Raw genomic sequence first — 27,455 nt, forward strand, 5'->3', positions numbered from 1 at the left:
GACACCTATCATCCCCCAGCTGTGACGTGCTGATTGATGAATGGAACACAAATCACTCCATCTGAGAGAAAGACAGAGTGAGAGAGACACAAACATGTTGTAAACCAAATAAAATCCTCCATTTTAAGATCTTAAAGGGGACCTATAATGCAAAATTAACTGAACATAAATAAGTGTGTGTCGGAAGTGTGTACACATTTAATATACACATTCAATTTATTTGTTGTTTCACGAGTTCACACTTACAAATAAGTCAGATAGAATAAATGCGTATTTGGCGTGCTGTCCGAGGAGAGGGCTCCGAGTTAGGTATTCGGCCCGAACCCAGAGCACTCCCCCCGTATTCCTGGCTGTGAAATAAATAAATAAGATAAGCCAAGAGTGAGGAGTCGGGGTGGTGGAGGGATGGTGAAACTGTCAAGGAATGTTAGGTGAGTTGACAGAGTGAATATTTATATGCTCCTTCTCGTGCTGATAGGGTAGACATGGTAATTGTTTGATGACCAGTTGATTGGAATGATTATTTCATGAATGAACGTGCTCCTCCCAAACTTTGTTTATAAAACATCATTTACGTTCACAGACATATGGTGTTCATGTGAACTTTGTATGTTTTTGACATGACCTTCTGTGTATTTTACAGTTTAAGCACAATGAAAGAGAACCAAACAGACGTTTTTTTAGTTTTTGGCAGAGTATCGAGGCATGAGCTGTAAAGGCTCCGCCCTCTTCTGGAAAGCGTGGTGGGGAGCTCATTTGCATTTAAAGGTGCATGCACCAAAACAGCATGTTTTTCCTTCCACTCAAATTCTGGGGATACCTGAGGCTATTACATCTTGTAAAAATGTCCCCTTTAAAGACATTGACCCAGAAATGAAGATTTGGTCACCACTACTCAGTCACGTGTATTTCTAATGTGTCACATGTGTTTCTTTTTTTTTCTACATGGAACACAAAGAAATATATTTCTAATTTTATTTTATTTTTTTGACACCACTGACTTTCACTGTGTGGACAAAAACAAGTTTACACAGAAAGAAAGTCCAACACATTCTCATCCTTTGGCGTCATATAGGTGACGCCAAATGACATTTCGTCGAAATCTTACACACATGGCATCCTTTAGCATCAATATAACACGCACTGTTATGGGTAGGTTTAGGTCTGGGGTAGGGGTACGGTTATGACGCCTTGGGATCTGCGTCTCATATTCACGCTAAACGATGCCATGTGGGGCGGATTTAGACGAGCGTTACCTGTATGGAGCCTTGGGTTCTGCGTCTCATATTGATGCTAAAGGATGCCATGTGCGTAAGATTTCGACGAAATGTCAAAAGCGTCACATGTATGATGCCTTGGGATGAGAACGGGCTGGAAAGTCAGACATTCAGGACTGACATGAGTGTGAGTAAATAATGACAAGAGTTTTCTTTATTGGATGAACTGTCCCTTTAAAGCTGACTGCAATATTTATTGTTCCCTCTGAAATACTTGTTTCGGATTTGTCAGTCAGGCAAATATTTGCAAATGATAACTGTTGTTGTCCAGGGCAGTGATGTAGTGACTGCTCATGCGGGAAAGCAATGTTTTGCTTATGTTTTGTCTCACTGTGGTCTCTAAATGTTAATTTAGCTCAAGCTAATACAATAACTCAGATCAACATTTAATGTCCATTTATTCATTTATGTGGTAAGTGCAATATGGTAGGCTATAAGTAAGGCTATGTACAGTTAACAGGACATAAAGCCCAACAAACCCTTCAGTGTGGCTGTTTACCCAGTCAGGGTTTATTTTGTCTTAATGACAATCTGACTGTTATATATTTTGTACAAATCTAAAACCCAGCTGAGTTACTTTGGAAAGAAATGACTCATTATTATCCGCATCTCTCTTAAAACTGTACTTTCATCTCCACACTGGCAGAGTGCTTATTTTATAGCTCCTCAAAATTACTTTCGCATTAAAGCTTCTTAATTATACACATCTCCTTATAGCCCAGATAATCATCTTCAGCAGCGTGACGGATGATCAGGAGATTTAACAGACCGCTTGGAGGCGCTGTTGTTTGCTGAAATTCATCTGATGTCAGGAAACTGACGCCTGTGAGGAGTTTTCTAATGTGGGGAGATTCGTAGGGCAAAAAGCAAACTCGCGTCTCATGTTACTCGTTTCAGAAATATAGAAGCTGTTTCTAAATGTTTCAGTGTCTGCTGTTGAGAGCTTCTTGTTAAAATCACCATGAGAGCAATTCAAACACTGTCGGTTGTCAACAAAACCGTGGCTCAAATCAATAAAACACTATAATATGCATTATTTATTAAATTTGCCCTTGAGGTGACGATTCAAATACATTATAAAACGCTACCTGTCTTGTCCGAAGTCTCTCCCCTCACAGTTAGGCTAGCCTACATGACAGACCAGGAGTTCATTGTGCTTCCGCTAGAGGGCGGATAGTGCACGCGGAAGAGACGAACAGCGCGAGAGCTTTCAACTCATTGGGACACGAAGAGAACTTGGTAGCCGTGTGACAAGAGCTTAACACAGCACCCACACGTTACTGTGTTAATACCTGATGAAAAGAGAGGAGTGCATTCTAAAATGAGAGTTTGTTTCTTGACTTGATATCAAACAATCAGTGTATCTTGTTGCAGGCATAGGCTACAGCAGTCTAGAGAATGAGATAAAAACGGAAGGAAAGACGGAGAGATAAATCTTGTTACTGATAGAGGCTAGCAGGTAAACAATCGGATGACAATCTCATAAGTTGCAAAAAAGGGTCTGCCACAAGAAGCCCCACTGTAAAATGTTACATTTTCGTAAAAAAAAAAAAAAAAACCTGCCTGTGGCTATTTGCTGGAAACAGTGATGACATATATTTTACAGGTATGTGTCATGAAATTGTGTTGTTAATCCTAGACATCCACCAATTTGAGCTGTTTGTTTGTTGCTGTAAAATGTACTGATGATCAATTTGGTGGTATAATGGAAGGCCACATCACTCAAAGTCAGCCTGAAACCAATGAAAACAAAGACAGCACTTACTCACATTAACACCACCAGGGTAACACGTGAAGCTTAAATAATGCAAAAGTACTACCTAGCATTCGAGACTAAATGTAGCCTACTAATAAAAAAGCAAACATGATGGTTCAAGCAGGGATGCTCTTTGCCCATCACGTATAAGGAGATTCATACTTTTTACTTAAAAGCATAAGCCTACTTTCAACAATATTGTATAGGCTACTCATGTTCCCCGTGCATACAACGTGTAAAACATTTGTACAATATTTTACCATAATAAGGAGTATCCTATTTAACCTTATACTGTAAGGTGACTTCTAGTAAACACGCTTTTACTCAAAAAGTTTTTTTAATCATTTTCCCCCATTGAAATTACCACCATGTTTTTTCTTTTTTCTTCCAGAGATTCCTCCACATACACGCGCTCACAGCATGCGCGCTCGTGAACTGCATACTAAAGAGTACACTTTCCGTGCTTCAGATTCAAAACATTCTGGTGTCGTCATTAAGAACTGATTCTTAAATAAGTATGACATTCATCATTTTGTCAAATACAGTCAAACACGTACATTCTACTTATATTAAAACGCTAAATAGACAAATTAATGAATTGGTCAAGACTAGAAACTGACTGATAGGCTAAAAAGGATTTCAGAACACCGTGAATCGTGTTCCCCCATGCTAATATTTACCTTGAATTCGCCTGTTTGACTTAAAACGGAGAATGAGAATTGATTCACATGTCTTCTAAAGTGAGCTGGAGTGGGGATGTAAGGGCGCACTGTGGAGGGAGGGCGCGTGTGATTGACATTCCCACGGTCGAATCAGGTGACGCAGCGCTGGCAGTCCGGAGCGTCCATTGGCTGCTTGTGGCATGAGCTCTGCGCAAAACAACGCACTGATGCTCACTCTCCTTGCAGAACTCGAGAAGAGGGGACCTACGGATTTCTAAGCATCCCGCAGTTATTATGAACCATTAGAGAACTATAGCCTATGTAGAAAAGTGTTATTTGTCTGCAATAGGTCGCGTTCAGGATTTTATTTTTAAATTGATCTACCCACTTATTAAGCAAAAGAGTTTTGGTAAGGTTTTGCTTCTCAGTATTAAGGATCGGGCTATCTGTAGGTTCTGCAATGTCTTTCTGTGACGCACGGACTACTAAATTCTGCTCTCCTTGAGACAGCATTATATCAAATGGCTATAGATCTTGCGCATATGGCGACATGGTTTCAGGCTGACACCGTACAACACAGGAGCTTTCTTGTTCATTTGGGAAATTGCACAGTGCAAATGTTTTCTTAGACCAAAGCGATGGGTATAATTCCTAAGCTGTGACTGGAGAAGAAAAGGAGTCAAGACAGAGCGAGGGGATAAAGAGGAGTGCACTTGTTGTTTGGAGATGATTTTGATATTTCTCTTTTTCTCGATCTTGGATGGAGGGTTATCGCAGCTGCACTTCTCGGTACCGGAGGAGCAGGAGCGCGGGACGGTTGTGGGAAATATCGCCGAAGATCTGGGGCTGGACATCACCAAACTTTCCGCGCGCCGTTTCCAGACCGTGCCTAGCTCGCGCACGCCGTACCTGGAGGTCAACTTAGAGAACGGAGCGCTGGTGGTGAACGAGCGCATCGACCGAGAGGAGATATGTCGCCAGACCGTCCCGTGCCACCTACACCTCGAAGTGTTTTTGGAGAACCCACTCGAGCTGTTCCGCGTCGAGATCGAGGTCATGGATATTAACGACAATCCGCCGAGTTTCCCAGAGACGGACATCACCGTGGAGATCACCGAGAGCGCCACACCGGGCACCCGCTTCCCGGTGGAGAACGCCTTCGACCCTGATGTGGGGACTAATGCCTTGAACACATACGCCATCACCACCAACAACTACTTTTATTTGGACGTACAGACGCAGGGCGACGGCAACCGGTTCGCGGAGCTCGTGCTGGATAAACCCTTGGACCGAGAGCAGCAGGCGGTGCACAGGTACGTGCTCACCGCCGTGGACGGAGGGCAGCCGCCAAGGACCGGCACCGCACTCCTAGTGGTTAAAGTACTGGACTCAAACGACAACGCGCCCACGTTCGATCAATCCGTTTACTCTGTGAGCTTGCGCGAGAACTCTCCAGTTGGCACGCTCGTTATTCAGCTCAATGCCACCGATATGGACGAGGGCCCGAACGGAGAGATTGTTTACTCTCTAAGTAGTCACAATCCGCCGCGTATTCGGGATCTGTTTAACATCGACTCGCGCACCGGGAGGATTGAAGTGACCGGCGAGGTGGATTACGAGGAGAGCAGCACGCATCAGATCTACGTGCAGGCGAAAGACATGGGGCCGAACGCCGTGCCTGCGCACTGCAAAGTTCTGGTCAAACTCATCGACGTGAACGACAACACGCCAGAGATTAGTTTCAGCACGGTAACGGAGTCGGTAAGCGAGCAGGCTGCCCCGGGCACGGTGATCGCTCTGCTAAGCGTCATTGACCGGGACTCCGGCGAGAACGGACAGATGACCTGCGAGCTGCACGGCGAGGTTCCGTTCAAACTCAAGTCGTCTTTCAAAAACTATTACACGATCGTTACGGACGGCCCGCTGGATCGCGAGAAAGCGGAGTCGTACACGCTCACGGTGGTCGCCAAAGACAAGGGGGTGCCCTCTCTCTCCACAAGCAAGTCCATCAAAGTGCACGTTTCGGACGAAAACGACAATGCGCCTAGATTCATGCAGGCGGTTTACGACGTGTACGTGACAGAGAATAACGTCCCGGGCGCTTACATTTACGCGGTGAGCGCCGTGGATCCAGATGTTGGACAGAACGCCTATGTCACTTACTCCATATTGGAGTGCGAAATACAGGGTATGTCCATCTTAACCTACGTGTCAATCAACTCTGAGAACGGCTACTTGTACGCTCTGCGCTCTTTTGATTACGAGCAAATAAAAGAGTTTAGTTTCATGGTGCACGCCAAGGACTCCGGTGCGCCCGAGTTAACTGCCAACGCCACCGTTAATGTCATCATAGTGGACCAGAATGACAATACCCCGTCTGTAATTGCACCTTTGGGCAAAAACGGCACCGCGAGGGAACATTTGCCCCGCTCAGCCGAGCCGGGATACCTGGTGACCCGTATTGTTGCCACGGATGCTGATGATGGTGAGAACGCGCGCCTGTCGTACAGCATCCTCCGGGGAAACGAGCTCGGGATGTTTCGGATGGACTGGAGAACCGGCGAGCTACGTACCGCGCGCCGGGTATCCAGCAAACGGGACCCGCCGCACCCGTATGACCTGTTGATCGAGGTGCGCGACCACGGCCAGCCGCCGCTCTCGTCCTCTGCGAGCATCAACGTTGTGCTTGTGGACAGCGTAGTGGAGGGCCGGAGCGGCGACCGGGGGTCAGTGAAGTCCAAAGAGGGCTCGCTGGACCTCACACTCATCCTCATCATAGCTCTCGGCTCCGTGTCCTTCATCTTCCTCCTCGCCATGATCGTGCTGGCGGTCCGCTGTCAGAAGGACAAGAAACTGAACATCTACACGTGCATGGCCGGAGACTCGTGCTGTCAGTGCTGCAGTCGCCAAGCGCGCGGGCGCAAGAAGAAGCTCAGTAAATCGGACATCATGCTCGTTCAGAGCACTAATGTGGCCAGTACCGCACAGGTGCCAGTGGAAGAGTCGGGTAGCTTCGGCTCGCACCACCAGAATCAGAACTACTGCTACCAGGTGTGCCTGACACCGGAGTCTGCCAAAACCGACCTGATGTTTCTCAAACCGTGCAGTCCATCCCGGAGCACAGACACAGAGCACAACCCGTGCGGGGCAATCGTTGCCGGATACGCTGATCAGCAACCAGATATCATCTCTAACGGGAGCATTTTATCGAGCGAGGTGAAAACACATTTTATTACCTATACGGGCAACACTTTATGTGAATTCAGTATGAAATGCTTACATCAAAAGCATCTCATTACCATATTAACATACAACATTAACATGTTCACAATGTCGAGAAACTATCTTTGATTTTATTAGCCTACTTAATATATTTTCATACATTCATATAGGAATTCAAATGAACTGCTAATGTGCTAATATATATGTGTGTGTGTGTGTGTGTGTGTGTGTGTGTGTGTGTGTGTATTTATGTATATATTAAGTGTTGCCATTTATTGCTATAATGAGACAAACTATAAAATTTCACATTCTAAAAAAAATATAAATAAAATAAGTTTAATTGATTTAAGTCAAATCAAAGTGGTGCCAAAGTTACAATATTCACTGATAAGTTCATTGCACTTTTTCAACCACTTCGACTTTCATTACTGATGCAGAAAATGGAGACTCTGAAAACTCATAAAATTGAGTAAAAATGATAGAATTTATTGTGACAAGTTCAGTGGATGGAAACAGTGCACCAAATGTCTCTCTATACATATATGCACCTTAAAAGTCTGTTCAGTGGTGATCTTTCAGCGTCCTGTGTTAGTAATGTCAGATTGTAATCACCTGCTTGCTTATGACTCACATAATGCTTTTAAAGGTAGCTCAGAGCTGTAGTGCTTTTTTCAGATCCTTTAAATACACTACAGCACATACAGTATTAACTACAGCACAGGATGTAACCACATATTCGACTTGAGGTAATCCTTAATGTAAACGTTTCAGAAAATCAATGAAAATACTATATCGATTGACCAATACTTGGAATATATGGGGAAAGTGAATATTGAGGGTGGTTACAAATTTATTCTAACATCTTTTCTGACATCTTTGCTTTTTGCCTCTGAGACAAGCCATTTTATCTTAAGTGAGCCCCCGCCATCCAACAAGGTATACTTTACTATCCCCTGGCATTCTCTGAAAGGGTGTAGCCCTCTGGAGTCAAGACTGAGTAGGGAGGGGGGAGTGTATTGGACAAGGGTTTAAGTATGCAAAGCACACAGTCGCTGGGTATCAGTGGAACAAAGGCGGTTCTATGGTTGAGGTGCTCTAGTGCATGGACAGAGCAGAACAGAGGCCTGACCAGTGTTTTAATGATAAATGTAGAATGTCATACTTAGATTGTCATACTCAATTATTGTTATTGTTTATGTCTTTTAGACCAAGCACCAGAGAACTGAGCTTAGCTACTTGGTGGATAGACCCCGTCGTGTTAACAGGTGAGATGACTGCTCACATTCACTGTACACACACACAGGGACTTTCCATAGACATAATATTTGTTATACTGTACAAAAACTGTATATTCTATCCCCTTACACTAACTTTCTGCATTTTTACATTTTCAAAAATCATTACTTAGTATGATTTATAAGCTGTTTTCCTCATGGGGACCAAAAAATGTCCCCACAAGGACAAGGATTTCGGATATTGCCATCTTTTATTTTGTCCCCATAATGTAGGGTTTACCAGGCCACTCACACACACACACACACAGACCTTATAAGTTCAAGCTATCTAAATGGGAACATTGCATAGACTTCTATTATTTTTATATACAGCCAGTTATAAATACTATGACCTAAATAAAACCCACACCCTAACAGAAATCTTTCGACATTTTTAGAACTTAGAATCCAAACAAAAACAAAAAAAGATTATTATTATAATTTTATTATTATTTCTTTTCTTTTTTTTTTACAAATGAGGATGTCCCCAAAGGAGGTTTTGTCAAATTAAGCTAACTTCTGGGTACAATTTGTGCCTAAAAATATGGTTAAATAGGTAAAGACACACTGATATAAAGCAAGAGCGGTATAAATGATGTGGCCCCTAGCCAAAATCCCAAGATTTTACTCAGCGTCGCATGTGTCATCCTAATGTTTCAAACTACACAGCACAAGTCTGATTCAGAATTTGATATCGAATTTAATCAGCAGTCTAAAATGTAAAACTGTGCCAAAAGTGTTAAATAACCAAAACAATCAATACTTCTAATGGAAAAATGCAGTACAAAGCTCCAATTACCAAATGACTACTAAACAATGAAAACTCCCTTATAGTTCAGCGTTTCAAGAGGCAGATATCGTCAGTTCTAAAGACAGCGGGCATGGAGATAGCGAGCAGGGAGACAGCGACCATGACGCCACCAACCGGGGCCACACAGCAGGTGAGTTGATTACGAGTTTCTCTCCTACTGTCCACCTGAAAGAAGCATAGGTTCTGGGAAAGGCCCCTGGGGAATGAATGCGGAGGAGAAGCATAGACATTGGGAAATTGCTCTCATTGTGGCTTGTAAAGCAACGCGACAAGCCTTTAACCGATTCCAACAGTGGATCAATATAGGGATTGCGTGGAAATTATACATCTGTCAACAAAGCTAAACGGATTTCAGTCAATGCCGCGAACGAATCTGACTTATCTGATGGACAGGCTTTCTGAAGCATTTAATGAGTATTTGAAAGCTTCCACGGTAACAAACCCAAACAGCTACCCACCACCCCACCCACACCCTCAAACACAATTATTTTTCCATTCATATCAAATGCCAAAAACGTTTGAGTCGAGCACGGTGAAAAAGCAATAGTTTGTTGGAGATTAATTTAATTTAATTTTGTTCATTATTTCTTTATATTCAATTTGATGAGCTGTTTGACTTTCATGTTCTATATTTCATTTCTGCTGGTTTATTGATCAAGGTGGAGCCTCAGGGCTTCGACTGGATAAAGCTTTGACCTTTCTCTCCAAAGAATCATGACATTCAGCCTTTGGTTTGGCAAACAGTTAGATGACGGGTTGCCAGATATTACGTATGCGCTGCACACAATGGAATACACATTTTTGAAACGAGCATGGCTTCGCATTTTAGGTAACTACAGTTTGAAGGAACTTTACTGTAGAAAGACCTTTGATATAATCCTTTCTGGGGGGGAAATCACATAAGGAGGAAGGGAAAGAGGCAGAGGGATTGAGATTTTTTTTTGAAAACTTATTAGAGCATCAAATAGGTAAAATGAGAAGATGTGTGTGTGTGTGTGTGTCCTTTCCTTCCCTGCTCTCCTCTGGGTGTGTGTTGGCAAGCTCACAGTTTCTGCACTCCCATTTCAGTGCCTGTCTCCGCATAGCCAATTATCACAGCAAGGTTAAGATGAAGGCCTGGGACACTGACAGGGGTAGCACCACTGCATTAACAACCACTTACACACACACACACACACACACACACACACACACACACGCAATCTCCTTCACACATCCCTACCTCGTCTCCTTTTTTTCTTACAGCATCAATTTGGAGATATTAGTCTAAGAGAAGCCCAGCCAAAAGATATAAAGGAAAGAGAAAGAAGCGTTTTAACCCTCATATTTTGATGTTTAGGGTCCCTTAGATCCCAATAATGGAAATATAAAAATAATAGGTAACACATTACAATAAAGTTCCATTTGTTTGCTGTTAACTATATTAGCTTGAATTAACAATGAAACTTACTTCTAATGCATTTATTGATCTTATATTGACTTATATTGATTTATTGACTATTGATCAACATTTAGTAATACATCAAATTATTAACATATTTTTAACATCAAAAGTTATATCTGTTTATATTTAATGGACATGAACTAACAGTGAACAGTTGTTTTTTATTAACTAACATTTTTTAAAAATGTATTAAATAACAAAGATTGATTTATACTGTAAGAAATGTATTGCTCGTGTAAAGTGTTACCAAAAAATAATAGTAATTTCCAAAATAAATGACCTGTCTTATTTTCAAATTCTTTAATGTACATTTTACCTAATTAAAAACTTAAAGTAGACATTACACTCTTAAAAATAAAGGTTCTTCGTTGCAATCTATGGTTCCATGAAGAAACTTTAACATCCATGGAACCTTTCCATTGGACAAAAAGGTTATTTATAGTGTAAAAAAGGTTCTTTTGATTATTAAAATATGCTTCAGACAAAGAAAAAATGGTTATTTTAATTGTACACTGAAAGGTTCTTTGGGGAACCCAGAATAGTTATTCTTTGGCATCACTGCACAAATCACCTTTGGAACATTTATTTTTAAGAGTGTATTGTCTGCCTGAGTTTTATCTTTCTGTTTTACCACACACTATACACTTAAAAAAAAAGAAAAAGTGACTGGTATCCGTTTCAGTTTGGGCTTCATTCGATCTCTTCAAAACACATGAAAAATAGAACAAAAGCTGTATGCATTGATGTAAGTAATGTAACATTTTAAGGAGGATGTTTTAAGCACGTTAAAATAGTTGCAATTTTATTTATAATCAATTCAACAATTGGTTCAAGATTAGAAAAGCCTGGTACTTTAAAGTATATCTTTCAATCTATTTAAATGGCCTTTGGGTCTCTCAAACGAGCATGAGTGTCAAGCTAGAAGAGCTGAGGTCAGAAATGAGGTCTTTACATGATTTAGACTGTTACATCTGCATTTGTTTGCAAAGAGACAGAGGCGTGACAAATTGCACAATTAGATTAACACGAGTGAGCGATAGATTGATGATTATCTATAAATGAGGGATGTGTGGTGATGACGTTAATCAAATCACTCCTGTCGCTGTAATTTAATGCTATCATTTCCCAATCAGAGCTACTCCATTTGCTCTACACGCACACACACACACTCACACACACAAGCAAATAGTTTGTTCAGATGGTGAAAGTCAATGCTAGGGGAATAACTTTGAAACTGTAGGTTGCCAAGCTTCAAGCTATTCATAATTTAAGTTCTACTACAGTCAAGCTATCTTGAAATAGTACGTTTTGCTACAAGCTACAAACAAAAGGTATCTAAATAAACTGAGGCTTTTTCAGGAAGCAATATCTTTTTAAATATATATCAGATGATATCATTTATTTAGCAATTTATACAATAAACATCTCAATTTACAGTAATACATCATACACTAAATTCAAAGTACAATTACAATGCAAAACAGCGTACATTATGAAATACAGTCAAACAACAGCATTTAACATGTTTTGCAATGAAGAAAAAAAAAAGTCCATGCAAAAACTGTTTGGGAAAACCATCCGAACAGCTGTTTATTGTTTGGATTGTTTCCTCGGCTCGCTCAGTATGAAGTCCTGTGTTCAATACAATGTGACAAAAAGCAGTGATGCAGTGTTTTGTCACACTACATCACCACTTATTAGAAAAGCGTGTTACTGGAAAAGATACACAACTTCACACATTACTGAAAAAATGCAGTTAAGTTAATAACATCGCTAGTTAATCACTCCCCAAGACAGTAGTGACTATATAGGCAATTTCTTATGGCAGCTAGTTGATTTTGAGTGAAAGCCTAGCCAGATGTTCAGCAAATCGTCATTACTTTCACTCTTGTTCTTCAAAACAAAATTACCATAAGTTTCCTCCCAACCCTAGCATAAAATGCTTGTCCTCAGCATGTGAGCTCAGGTCTTTGGTCAGCCCGACGACAGGTGTTCTGAAGGGAAATTCTGCTCATCAGGGCTTTGGCAGTGTTTTTCCTTTTCATTCTGATGCTTTTGCACACCATTGATAAAAGATGTGATGAGGTCTCCAGAAGAGAAAATGCAAGAGAAGCGGAAAGAGACGAAAATAACGCACACAGTGGGATGCAGAGCGCTTCCTGATAGAGAACAGCTTAGTTAGTCATTGTGTTTGTACTCAACGCCTCATCCCTTTTTCTCTGCAGAAGTCTGCAACCCCAGAGTCCAGCATCTACTCAGATCATTGTTGTTAATAAAGCTCCCAGATGCTCTGAGGATATCTAACGTCTAATCGAATACAGGTCTGCAATTATAGGATTTCATGGAAAATCATGTAGATATTTTTCCTTCTTTATATATTTATTATAAGTGCAGGGGTTAAACTATAGCATACAACATGCTACACTATATTGTCAATACGAGGATGTATTGTATTGCAGAACAATAGAAAGAATTGTGCAAATGCAATTTGCTGAATCATATCGCTTTTAGGTTTTAAACACAATTATTCTGACAGCTCAAATTTCTCTTGACGGCTAAAAAAATCATAAAATCCTTGAGGTCTACCGCTTGCAATGCATAATAGATGCCACATTGTCATGTTCTTTTTATCCTAAGAACACGAATGCTAAACTATCAGCCCAAATTTCAGCATTTAACTCAGATCGAACCATTTAATGACTGCATTCAAACTCTGTTTTCTAGATAATTTCAACCTTAATCCTCATTCGAATTGGACTTGTTTACCCTGAGGATGGTAATTTTGATTCACAGACATACTTTGTGACTTTAATCCCGTCCAAATTGAAAATGTCTGTTTTTCTTCCACAGCCATTGTTGTTTTTAAGTGAACTCAGGGTCCTCTGAGAATTTTAATCCTGTTTCTATAGGAACATCTGTGATTGTGGTATATTACTTTTTCACATTGTTTCTCTTAATTTTTATGAGCCTCTAATACCATAACTAAATTTCGCTGTACCTTTAATAATGATTTAGATATATTCTGTGCTAATTGTAATGTGTTGTAAATAGGAGTTAAAGCTACAGAGATCCCAATCCTGCCCAAATCATTATATGAAATCACATAATGTTCTGTGTAAATAATTGTAACAATATTTTAAACGTAAAAATCCCATCTTATTTGTTGCTTAAATGTGCCAACATTTGCATGTCCTCCTTCACCCCGCAATCTCCACCAAATGTGGGTCCTGTTCGGCTGACTAGGATCTGATAAAGTGATCCTGATGTAGTTAAATTCTAAATTAAAAGATATTTTTTTCTACCACAAAATCACATAAATTCGTATTAGTTAAATGCATAAAACATTAACACTATTACTGAGTCTGGTTTCTCCCAAGTTCCCCCACCATTTCTGTCACCTGATTGAGTTTGGGTTCCTTGCCACTGTCACCTTAGTTTGGGGTTAATGGACTCTTAACTCTTTCACTGTTTTCACTGTTATACGGTAGGAGGCGCTAATACGCATCTTCTGAAAGAGTACAATCAAAACACAGGCTACGAAGAAGCAGAAACAAGCAATAGAAGCATTGTACATGTAAAATAACTCAATCATCAAACATTACACAGCATATATATATATAGGTATAGGACTGTGAAGCTGTTGAATCGTATTTTGACATCATTTTGTGTGTATGTCCTTTCTAACGCAAATGAACGTGAAAGAGAAATCAATTCGGTGTTTGAACGCTGTCTGAAACGTGCCTCTCTCTGTCTCTCTCTCTCTCCGCACAGATAATAGCACGCGAGTCCCGATTTTCGCCTCTTCTTTCACGTTTAAAATCTTTTGAATGTGTAAACTAGCAAGACAAAACACGTCCAAATGATAAACTTTCACTTAATGATGGTTAAACTTAGCAGTTAATCCGCGAATCACATGGGTGCCGAACCGTGGGGCCTGGTCCATATGGATCACGGATCAACTGCGATCCGTTGCACCCCTATTAACAACTAATAATTAATGAACACACTTATCATCATGATTGCTATCTTACCAGAGACGGAGAAAAATCCTACTCCAGTAAGTAAATGTGTCCCTGTCCCCGAAAATGTTGGAACTCAAAAGCGCTTCCCTCCATGTTTGATGCTGCGCATCGTTTATTTTTTACCACGTATGTGCAAGAGTTATGTGCACCCCTGATAATAGCATTCTTTTCTTTCGTTTGATATATTGTATGTTCAATACTTTAAAAAAAAACACTGTACTGACACTATTGGATGAGAACAAAACTGAATTGAGCTGGATGACACTACTACATGTAGAGCTTCTTATAGGTAGAGCTTCTTATAGGAAAACACAGAAAACTGAATACCATGTCCTGAATGCAATACTAGTGCTTGCAAGGCACAAAAGTAATAGTCAAGTCATCTTTATTTCTATAGTGCTTTATAAAAAGCAGATTGTTTCAAAGCAGCTTCCAAACAAATAAATAATAATAACACTAAAATAATGATCAATGATGCAAAATTCTGCTATAAAGCTGCTATACAGCAGACAATTGTGTCGTTGTTCAGCTCGATTGATTTCTCTTTCACGTTCATTTGCGTTAGAAAGGACATACACACAAAATGATGTCAAAATACGATGCAGTTGATCCGTGATCCATATGGACCAGGCCCCACGGTTCGGCACAGATAATAGCACGCGAGTACCGATTTTCGCCTCTTCTTTCACGTTTAAAATCTTTTGAATGTGTAAACTAGCAAGACAAAACACGTCCAAATGATAAACTTTCACTTAATGATGGTTAAACTTAGCAGTTAATCCGCGAATCACATGCGTGCTGAACCGTGGGGCCTGGTCCATATGGATCACGGATCAACTGCGATCCGTTGCACCCCTATTAACAACTAATAATTAATGAACACACTTATCATCATGATTGCTATCTTACCAGAGACGGAGAAAAATCCTACTCCAGTAAGTAAATGTGTCCCTGTCCCCGAAAATGTTGGAACTCAAAAGCGCTTCCCTCCACGTTTGATGCTGCGCATCGTTTATTTTTTACCACATATGTGCAAGAGTTAAGTGCACCCCTGATAATAACATTCTTTTCTTTCGTTTGTTGTATGTTCAATACTTTAAAAAAAAACACTGTACTGACACTATTGGATGAGAACAAAACTGAATTGAGCTGGATGACACTACTACATGTAGAGCTTCTTATAGGTAAATTGAACTCATTTCATGATTAATTAACTTAAACAGTTATTGAACTGAACTGAATCAACACTGAACTGACTCGAGCTGAAAAACGACACAATTGTCTGCTGTATAGCAGCTTTATAGCAGAATTTTGCATCATTGATCATTATTTTAGTGTTATTATTATTTATTTTTTTGGAAGCTGCTTTGAAACAATCTGCTTTTTATAAAGCACTATAGAAATAAAGATGACTTGACTATTACTTTTGTGCCTTGCAAGCACTAGTATTGCATTCAGGACATGGTATTCAGTTTTCTGTGTTTTCAAATACAAAAGCAGACCTCAATCGTATGAGACTGTATCAAGTCCTGCATGTTCTACACGAGTCTCTGCATGTGACTTTGATATCGATGTGAAACTCATGCTGTGAGCTTCTGTCTGCTCGCTCGGTTGGGGCTATTTAGAGACCGTTGTTCTAATTACATTGAGTTTGATTGTATGCAGTCAGGTTTATCTGTGTACTTAATATTGATGATGTCACAATGGCCTTGGATCCCTGCTTTAACAAGATTTATGACTCTGTGTACACGCGCATATCTCTGTCCATATATATCACCCTGATATAATGGTGAAATAACAAAGTGGACAGCTTGTGGAAGTGATCTATGGATTTCACAACACATCTGAGCAGAAATGTGAGCTGAGTGTGGATTCAGATGTTGAGTCTGTAAGATTAGAAGCCCTGAGTAGCACGTAGGGAAGAAGAATCACATAAGAAATCTTTTTAACTTTGCTTATCCTTGACAGCAATGATAGAGAAAATGTAGACTTTTGCTTAAGCTTCTCAGATCTCCCCTGAGACAAATACGCGAGTAATCTCACGTCTCCTCTAGAGTTTCAGAAGAGATCTCAGCAATGTCAAAAACTGCTTAGACACCAAAGTCTGCATTCAAAAACCAAAGATTTCAAAATGAACCAATGCATCTTTATTTTATAGCTCTATTCGTACTTGTTTAGCAGATCTGAGACTAAATGATTTGATGCTTAGTATATACTTTGTTGCACCCTGAGCTTTAAAAGAGCAACATATGAGCAATAAAAAAGCAGGTAGAAGTGTATCACGTCTTTCACAAGTGAATGTTTATGCCTGCACTCCTAAAATAAAGGTTCTCTAATGGAATCAATGGTTCCATATGAACCTTGGAACCTTTCCATTCCACAAAGTGTTCTTTATGGTGGAAAAAAGGTGCTTTATATTTGTAAAATATAAACTGTCGCCTGAATGGTTCTTTGAGGTATACCAAAAATGGTTCTTCAATGGCATCTCTGAGAAAACCCTCTTTTTAAGAGTGTATCTTGATACGCACAATCCAGCAGCAATTATCTTGGGTATCTTGAGTTTTCTGTGCCGTCCAGTAAATGAAAGAGGCGTTCCAAGCAAGCTGATTTCTCTGTGCAGAACATAACCAGACACTTTGATCACGCAATAATGCTTCATCAACTACCAAAGTCACCTATAGGGATTCTAATAAGCACAGTATTCTGGGTCAGTGCATTTAATCTACACCCTTTTATGCATATATCTGCAGGTCCCAAAGCCACACTAATAACATGTTTCCTGGTCACTTATGCAAATCACTACAACAGCTGTACACTAATAAACCATTATTCCCCCGTGTGTTCATTTAAGCATCAACACACACATAACACTATGGACAGGTTTATCAGCAGCACAGATTTGTCTTTTGATCTCACTCAGAAAAGCTTCTGCCACAAGGAATTAGAGATTAGAGTTTGGCCTGACATGCATCCACCGCCTCCCTCTCCTTCTCTTTGGGCCTTTGTCTTTACCTGTGTCTCAAATGTCCTTATATCAGCCTACAGACTCTTTCATTCTCTCCTCTTTTTTCCTTCACTTCACATGTTCTCTCCCTCATTGTACTTGTTTGAATCTGACCTTGGTGCATCACTCCCTCTCTTTCACTCTTATATATGTCATTCCTCTTATGGAACTCTGTAACCTTTACAAAATGAATAAAACTCGTGATTCAGACACTTTTATAAATGATAAATGTACCACGCAACCGGATCGAAAGTTAGCCATCGCTCAGTGAGGGACTGAGAGTTAGCTTACGCACTCATGCATGTTACTTTTGATATATTATTTAAAAAAACAAATCTTTTCAAATGATTTATAACAATGATTTCTGTAGTTTTGTCATTTTCTGGAAGACAGCATCATTAAGAAGCTTAAGAAGGTTAAAATTAAGCAGAAAAGTAAGTCTTGAGGAAGTATCACATGACAGGATAAAGCAACTTTGATGTGATCCACCTTTACACTAAGGTATTTAAAGCTTCTTGATCTTGACGTAGATATTTCCCTAAACCTAACTACGTCCTATAATATTTATACTCTAGTCTAGCGCATCTACAGTCGACGTCGGCTGAGCCTACTAACCCTAACTTGCTGCACAGCAATAATAACTGACAGACTTCAGCAAATATCCTTTAAATGCTTTAATCACGGCCAGGAGATCTTCACGAGCAGTTCTCAGAGAATCTCTCCCAAGAAGAAGCTTTAAGCATGGCCGGAGGATCTCAGACAAATTTCAGAGAGAATCCCACCAGTAAACACGAATACAACAGTTTTTATAGAATATAGGGGTATGGCAAAATGACATAAAACATGAGATAATTTCCCTACAATTGGATTGGTTCTTCATATGCAAACTCTTCTGTTACAAGGTAGGAGCAAATTCTGTTTTTGTGATTACTTCATAATTACCACCAATTATCTATCTAGTTTCATTTCCCATATTTGTTATTTTTACACTCACACAACCAAAGTCATGAGTTATCGCCAAAGAGGAAACATACATTTCGAATTCAAAAGCATATGAATGTTGTTCCTGCAAGAAAAACAAATGTTAGTTATGATTAATTAAAAAATACCATGTTTTTTTTTTTAACAATCTCATGACCAAAATGTTATGTTTTAATATAGTGGAATGTTATGCTTACTATACTTAATAGAATATAATAGATTGGAATATAATTTGTTAAGATTAACACTTTTTAGAAATATGACAGAAATTGTTTGCTAGTACCACAGTTTGCAGCATACCGGAAGCTCACATAGCACAGAGATTTTAGCAGAAAAACATAAGCAGTATGTATATATATATATAAACTGATTACCATTAGACATTAGTGCAGAGCACCTAGTGACATACATAGTAATGCCTTATTTAATTGTGATGAAAGAACTAATAAGATTTCCATCTTTAATAAAAAATAGGAGTTTAATATTTCATGTAATATATTAAGATAGGCCATGCAGGTGCTGCATAATAGATCGTGCAATGCCATATTATGCTGCTCATCTCGACTGTGATTTTACTCCTGGAATATTTTAGTATTATCAAGTAAAAAAAATGTGCAGACCAACAGTGACATCACGGTGCTTGCAATTTTTGTATGTGGCAATCCGAACTTGAGGAAAGGTTATAAGAATATGGACTGTTGGACTTTTTTTGAGGCAGAGAATGGCTGCAAATAATTTTAAAAGCACCATGTTTCTGCCTGCACTGTGAAATAGCCTGTTACGTGTTCATGAATAAAAATAATACACTTTAGCAGAGAATCGTGCAATGCAGTGCGCATGAAGTATAACCGCTGATTTGCACGTGGATCTGTGATGCGTCAATGTAAACAAGACTTAACCCTGATTACTATTCTTACCTTTTCTCCTAGTTTAAACTTCCAAATCCCTAACCTTGATAAGAAGCTAAGCACACATTTTAGTGGAGGTACTAGTCTGTCGATTAGAACACACAGTTAAGATACCTAACCATTAACTACCCCAACAATCAGTGGGAAATGACAATTTGTTAATGACAATCCTCATGAGGGCCAAAGCTCAATTTACAAGGTGATGATTTTGTATGAATTTGTACGATATGAACTGTATGAAAACGCATGATTTTTAGAAGCATGTAAGCATGAAGGTCCACCCCTAAACATAACTGTATGTGGGGCGTAAGCAGATCATACAAAGGAGTACGAATGACATCATACGAATTCATAAGAATTAGCCATCAATTCAACAAAATGTTAAATAGTTTTGAATTGTCATGAGATTATGTTGTCAAGCACATAACCACTAAGCCATGACTGTGATTTCTTTATTCATGCGGTCATATTCACTGTAAAAAATAAAATGCCCTTTTTACGGTAAAATACCGGCAGCTGTGGTTGCCAGAACTTTACCGTCAAAAATATGGTACAAACATTATTGGTTTTACAGATTTAACTAAAAATTTACAGTAATAAACCTTCATTATCTGATATAATGTTAATTTACCAACCTATTTATGCATTAATATCTGTTTTGTACCATTGTAATACACTGAAAAACAACAATCATCACAGCAGTGATGAAAGTCACATGATAAATCAAAGCTCAATAAACATTAATTTAACAACATTAAATGTAACATAAAACTCTAATATACATAACTGATAAGAAAAGAACTAAGAAAACTAAGAAGAAACAGTTATTTCAACAAAAATACATCAAATGTGAAGTGTCACGCAGGGAATTGTGGGAATGTCAATATACGGTTTTTCACTGTAAATTATACAATGAGTTGTTCTTTTTCACTTTCAAAAACTGTAAATTTAACGGTATTTTACAGTAAAATTACATTAAATGTACCGTTAGATCTATCACAGTTATTTACCGTATATAGTAAGGAAACTTTCTGTTTACCAATTAACAGTCTTTTACCGTTAAAATCACGATCATTTTTTACAGTGTTCTTCTTCCTAATTCTGAACCGGTCTCATGTTGGGGTTGTATCCAGAGTCCTTTATTAGAGTTCAGTGTGACGCCACACTGCTCTCTGCCCTTCTCTTTCATTTATTTCCCTTTCAAGCTCTCCTCTCGTTCTTTTCCTCTGAAACCGGCTAATTATCATGCTCTGTGTAGTCATTAGTCAGAAAGCAAGAGCGTGTACGTGCGAGCATGTGTGTTTGGAGGACGGCTTCTCCCAGTGTTGTTAGTTTTGCTTGCATTGCCTATAGTGTTTGTACGAAGGACTTGAGAGACCGGCCGATGAGAGACACGGTGAAATTAACAACATGAGACATCACAGCAGACTCGTTTAATATCGGTTGGTGGGAGGGACATGGAGAGGCAGACATGGAGAAACAAAAGGCTGGAGAGTTCACTGCTTTGTGTATATAACTATCCTTCTTTCAGTGGGCCGCCTTCCAGTCAATTACCGTGCTTTGCTGAAGCCTGACAATGACTGCAGCTGATTATAAAACGAGTAAAAAGCACACAATCTGTCTGGTTAAATAATCATCTTCATTGAAATATGAATAATTTCAGACTCTGCTCTCTGGATAATTCATATTAATTTTGCCTTTGTGTTTCTGTTGACATTGGATTGTTACAGAAGAGCAGCGGATAAAGTGAAAGCAGGAGATCTCAGTGTGAAGAAATATGTAGACTCAACCAGTGGCGGTTCTAGAGGGGGGGCCAGGGGGGCCAGTGCCCCTGTGACAAAAAGCTTGGCCCCCCTTGTGGCCCCCCTAAATGTGGAGTTTGAAATAATTTTTACAAAACTGTTTTTTGCTATCGTTGTATGTGTATTATTTTTTTATTTTTCTATCTTTGTGGATTTGCATTTTCACGTGACAATTCGCATCACATTCGCGGGAATCGCGGCAGAATGTTTGAAGAGGTGAGTGCGCGCGCGCGGCCGGGGCGCTCTCTCTCTCTCTCTGCTCGTTATGCACTGTCAAGCGCAGCAAGCGGACGCTCTGACGGGTTTTAGAAGATAAAATACAACCCGAAACTAAAAACAGACCCGGCTTCTATTTGAGACCGGCCTTTATGTACCCAAACCTGTCGCCACACCAGGCGTGTAAAAGAGACAGGCGTCTATTCGGGACTCGGCTATTATTTGAAGTTTCACGGTATGTACGAGGCACTGTGAGCTGACATAGCATTTGTCTATCGTCCTTTCACTGCTGTGTGCAGTTCATAGGTAGGCTATGTCCCCAAATTAGTTTTTGTCTTATATTTATATCATATTATGTTCTTATATTAGAATATCACATCAGCAAGAGTGCCGTTTTCCCGTGCACAATTGCAACTGTGATATTTATGTTATACAACAGTTAAATTAACAATAAGTTAACATTGGGAGTTACTTTTTAGACACAATATATTGTCAATATTGTTTGTTTTCCCTTTATTTCGCCGACTAGAATTTCATAATGAAACCGTAGTGAGTCTCAATGCAACACAGCGATGATTTCTTGACTGAAATCCGCGTTTTGAACGAATCACTTGCTTCTTTCCCGAATAAATCGGCCGTTTGAACAAATCGTTTGAATGAATGAATCCCTCTTACAGGGACTTGCCGCCGCCTACTGGCGGTTTTAGTTTCATATTTAAAGTATCCTTTAATTAAAACGTTAAACTTAGAAATAATTTCATATTTAAATATTGATTTGAAAAAAATCTCATAGCTTTATTTATGCAATTGTAAATGGAGTGTAAATATATTAATGCCACTTCTGTGTCACCTCTGCACTGCAAAGATGGATTTTGATTGAATTAATTAATTTGACTGGTAACAGTGGTACTGTATAATTATTGTATAATTAAGTATTATTGTATAAATAAGTATAATTACTGTATAATTTGAATGTTAGTATTTGACATAAAAGGTGATGCATAACTCTAAATAAGTTTAGAAAAAATGTCCATATATAGGTGAAAATGCCCCAGGAAATCAATTTAAGGTGGCAAATATTGCCCCTTAATTAAAAAATGTATTTCTGTCACTGCTGTGAATCGACCACTGCATAGAATATGAAAAATAGGAATATCTTCGTGAGTCAGCTGTCAACAACAGGCCTAAACCAGCCATGGCACCAGCACAAAAACACAATCAGTAAAATATTATCTAATTATTAACAAAATGTTGAAAATGTTGAAATATATTTTTGTCAATATTGCACACCTCTAATGTACGGTATTAATTTTGATTTCTTTAGGTCTTAAAAAGCCTTAAATTGGACTCTAAAAAGTGTGCAGGAACCCTGTAAACGGTTAGACATATCAAGTCAGTTATTTTCAGTAAATGAATTAATAAGCTTCTTGGTCCCCATTGCTTTTGCTCTATAGTTCTCAAAATGAAGAGAAAGAAGGACATCATGTCTATTACAGTTACTGTGACTAATACTGAATATGTAATGCAAATGTAAAAATATAATGGAAATGCAAATAGATTGTTGAATGATTATAAACACGGTATTTTCCCTGTTAATGCCTGCAGCAGTGCAGAAAATGATATGACAACAATAAGGTCTAAATGTAACTGGCCCCTCTAACAGTACAACTGGCCCCAGCTTGGCCCCCCCAGTTGAAATGGGCTAGAACCGCCACTGGACTCAACAAAACATATGTTTTGTTAAATTGATCTCGGAACGCGAGCACAAGGACTTTGCCGCTCACACACACATACACACCCAGACACATATATATCAGCGGCGTGTAGTGGTGTTCTGAAATGAGGAGGCAAAGTCCTGTTTATTTAATGTTTTAATTAATCAAATGTAAAAGTATGTCCCCAGTTACACTTAATGTTGTCACATTTTCCTGGTTAAATAAACATTACCTTACATTACTTTTTACATTAACAATCTAATTAATGTTCTATTTATTAAAACCAGGTATAAATCACAAAAGTTAGTGTTTTAAGCATTTTTACATTTAATTCCAAAATAATAACTAAAGGCAGTAACAATTTAAACAATATATTTTATTTGTGAACTGATGTTCAGCGGTTCTTTTTAATAGTCAACATATTTTCGGATCAAACACTGGTCACAGACACGGAGATGTATCTTTAATTTCACCAAGCTGATTGCTCACTGAAAGTCATCATGTTTTGAGGCCATTTCAAGTTTGATTTTGACGTGACATAAAGTAGTGATATCTAAGTGGGTGAGCTGTTTATTTGCTTTTATTAGTCGTCCCATTAACACCTTCATTTTGTTCATTCAAATTGATTTGTGAACGTGGAACACGCACGGAAATAAAAGATGGGATTTATCGTGTGAACCAATCATAGCCAATTATAACCAATCACTTTCAATCATAGAGCAATTGAGGCATTGCATCCTCTCAGAAAGACGTGGACATCCGCTGTAACTTTCCCTGCTGGTGTTGCTGTTGGACAGTGTTACTTTAGAAAAACAAGCAATACACTTTTTAATGTCACATTTTGCAAAATGTGCGTTGTTTTATTCATGTAATATGGAGTATTTTCTCATCCTACTTTATTGAGGAGGCATTGCCTCCCTTGCCTGCGTGGAGGAAACACCCCTGATGGAATGAGAATATTCATTATAGTAAATATAGTAACATTACTCTATTTATTCTAGTCTACATTACGTTTGACTAGAATGAAGCTAACATTTCCTCCCATCTTTCCTATGTCTTCCACAGGAGCTGATCTTTTCTCCAACTGCACTGAAGAGTGCAAGGCTCTGGGTCACTCCGACCGTTGCTGGATGCCCTCCTTCATGCCTGGCGACGGTCGCCAGGGCGCAGATTACCGTAGCAACCTGCACGTCCCAGGAATGGACGCGGTGCCGGACACTGAGGTACAGGAGAGCGTGGTTCCGGACGATGCGTGCAATCGGGCCGATGATAGATCATTCTCTACGTTCGGCAAAGACAAGTCACACCACGGCACGCTCACACGCCACGAGCTACACACACTCTTACCAAGCGCCCGAGCGCCTTACAAACCCAACTATCTGTGTGAGTACTCGCTCAAAACGTACGATTTCTGACCCCCCCCCCCCAGATCTGATCCACTGCCGCCATCTGTTCCAAATCTAACCCATGGCTCTCTTTGTATAGAACTATTTATATTTCTAAAAAACAACCACCATGTAATCCCATTTCTCAAAACACCCTTTCTTGACCTATTCTCTCACTTTCCAATTTGTTTTCCTCTTTCCTTCAAAAGCAAAATGATAAAAAAACTAAAAACAATACATGTATGATATATGGACATATCAATAAAGGATTTTTTTTGAGTGAAATCGTGGAGTTGTGTTCAACATTTTGTCCTTCCCCTGCCCTCTAAATTTTCCCACCCAAAGCATCTGAAGACACTGGTGAACATATCTTACTACAAATTTGGCTAATCAATGCTGAATTTGCAACTAATGTCTCATCCAAACCTACATAACACATACTTTTGTGCTGTGACTTTTCCTTGAGCTGAAATCTATCTTCATCATAATCACGTTAGACACATGGTATGTCTATAAAACATGCCTATATCTCATCACACGCTTCTGCATCTCCTATAATCGTGATTTATCACATTTTCCATTTTATGCCATAATAAACAGAAATACACTGCATGCCATATGGAATGGAAGCGGTTATTTCCCAGCTTTCATATACATCCAACAAAATCCTACATTAAGTACCTGTCTCTTTCATCATGCACTGTATCCATGTCTGTTCTAATCACCATATGCCATAGCTCTACTGTAATCACACTTGCGACAGTCATAGCGCCCTGCCTCCTCGCCTCTGATTATAGCATGCAAACTGTGGCAGTGTAAACGCTCACAGTCGCTGAAACATCCAGCTATTTGTTACGCCTGTTTTAATGTGCAAGTGTACTCTGTGCGTTCTCCTGTGGGCGGAGACTAAGTGTGCATGTGCTTGTATCCTTTCAGACATGTGGATAAGGGTGAATGTGATTTCACCAAGTACAACATCGCAAAGATGTTGATCCAGGAACAACATTCCAATCAACCAATCAGATTTGAGGGATAGGTTTATAGTTAATGTCGAGTTTAGTCTTACAACAAGGGTTAGGGGCTTCTACATCTGGTCATTCTTATTCACCTTGCATTGCCCTCTGATTTTAGGGATAAGTTATGGGTAGGGGAAGGGATAGGGTTAGGATTATCTTTTTGGTCAGGAATGTTGTTCCTGGATCAACAAAAGATGTTGATCCAGGAACATGTCTTTCTTGGCGAAATCATGCCGACTGTGGATATGATGGACCTTATATCCACAAGCCCCGCCTCTGTCCTATTTGCATAACTGTTTTTTTTTTAATTCTATGGGAATTTTGGGCAACACTCTCACAAGCAAACGTCACAACACTGATGTTTATCAGCGTACCGCCAAAATGTCGCTCTAGAAATGTGTTTCAGAAGGTTCTGTAACGCCTTGGTTGCTTTTAATTTGATTTGATTGAATTTTAATAATATATTTTTTTTATTGATAATAAATACATTTGAATTCAATTTTACATGCACAATGCGTCTATAATTTTATTACAATTACTTTTTATTACATTTAATGTAACAAGTGTTAAAGTTACTCTAAATTATCAGTCACATTTTACATGCTATACAAAATGAATTGTATGTGCTATATTTAATAACTTGATTTTATACTGTATCTCAACAGTATTTTAAGCTATTTTATGTCCGGATTCTACGTTTAAGCTCAATCTTCACACAGTACATTTCACAGAAAACAAATTTGACATTCACACAAAGATAATTTATACAGATCTCACTCAAACGCAAGATCTAAAGATAGATTTATGTTATTGCCTGAAAAAAGAAACACTGAGCGATGTTTTAGTAAGTGGCAACAACAATACTTTTCCTTGTGAGATCAGACTCAATCTGGGAAATAAATGTGAGGATTAGTAAGAACGTGATTTTAACGATCCATATGTTCTCTGCCTGTTCTTTGCCCTATAGCACGCAAAAGGATTTCCTAGCACCTTCCGTGTGGACATTCCTGAAAAAGCGTGAGTTTGCACAGTAACGCAGCCGGCCAAAAGCATCAAGGGTTTCTTTTTTAAATTTTCCTCCGTTTCTTTTTTTTTACTGAACTCAAACACGGCCTATCCGGTCGTTCCCAGCTCTGTCGGACGTCTGAAACAGATTCAGTCGGATGCGATCCGATGACGTGAGGACCCTGAGAAGTCTCAGCAGGACTGAGAAACCTCGCCAAATCTCCTCCGAAAAGCTGGATGAGAAGATGGAAGAACAGAGGGAGAGAGCTCAAAAAGGGGATTAGGAGTGATGGAGAGACAAAAGGAGAAAAATGGATGATCAATGGACACGGTTGTTTCCTCACTCTCTCCGCTCTGTGATCAATGTGTCTCTGTTTACAGTCCACTGTAAACTATACCAACTATCTGAGCCCTTTACCCGTTTCGACACACATACACACACACACACACACACACACACTTGTACAAACGTACTGTACAAAGAGCAGCCCAAACTATGTGCATTATAAACTCAACTATCCGTTTTAGACTTGATTGTTTTCTATAGTCGTTTATTTTTTTCTTCTTAATCAGTGTGGTCAAGTGTTCTTCTGAAGTTACTATCTTTAGAAAAAGCGTGGATGCGGGGGACACAAAAAAAAAAGGAAAAAGTAAAAAAAAAAGAAAAGAAAAAAAGACGATTCTGTCCTCTCATTGGCCTACGGATATACTTCATCTGACATTGTGGTTATCTTCACGTGTGCAAGTGTGTACTGTTCTCTTTTAAAGCTTCAAATAACTAAAAATCTATATATATATATAAACGTATATATATATATATATATAAATATATAAATATACTTTTTTCTGAACATGTGTAGCCCATTGGATAGTTTCCTAAACACCATATTGCCATAAACAAATACAAAGTGCTGAAAAGACTTGCATTAAAATTGGGGCTTCAAATTGTGTGGCC

The 27,455-nt window shown here is 39.2% G+C and overlaps 1 protein-coding gene across 3 annotated transcripts; it reads left to right on the forward strand.

Annotated features, from left to right (window-relative positions):
- Nucleotides 1-3,917: 3,917 nt before the first annotated feature.
- Nucleotides 3,918-27,455, forward strand: pcdh10a (protocadherin 10a). Of its 3 annotated transcripts, none has more exons than XM_056243886.1 (5): nucleotides 3,918-6,911; nucleotides 8,124-8,182; nucleotides 9,026-9,132; nucleotides 24,160-24,477; nucleotides 26,463-27,455. In XM_056243886.1, exons 1-5 carry the CDS (start codon nucleotides 4,422-4,424, stop codon nucleotides 26,480-26,482), a joined length of 2,994 nt encoding a protein of 997 aa, XP_056099861.1. In that variant the 5' UTR covers nucleotides 3,918-4,421; the 3' UTR covers nucleotides 26,483-27,455. The 3 variants fall into 3 exon arrangements, with proteins under 3 accessions (XP_056099861.1, XP_056099860.1, XP_056099862.1); XM_056243887.1 differs by having other exon boundaries at nucleotides 3,919-6,911; nucleotides 24,160-24,317; XM_056243885.1 differs by lacking the exon at nucleotides 26,463-27,455 and having other exon boundaries at nucleotides 24,160-24,607.

Source organism: Rhinichthys klamathensis, unplaced genomic scaffold, assembly GCF_029890125.1.
Source record: "Rhinichthys klamathensis goyatoka isolate OS25496 unplaced genomic scaffold, OSU_Roscu_1.1 h1tg000863l_1, whole genome shotgun sequence".
NCBI lineage: Eukaryota > Metazoa > Chordata > Actinopteri > Cypriniformes > Leuciscidae > Rhinichthys > Rhinichthys klamathensis.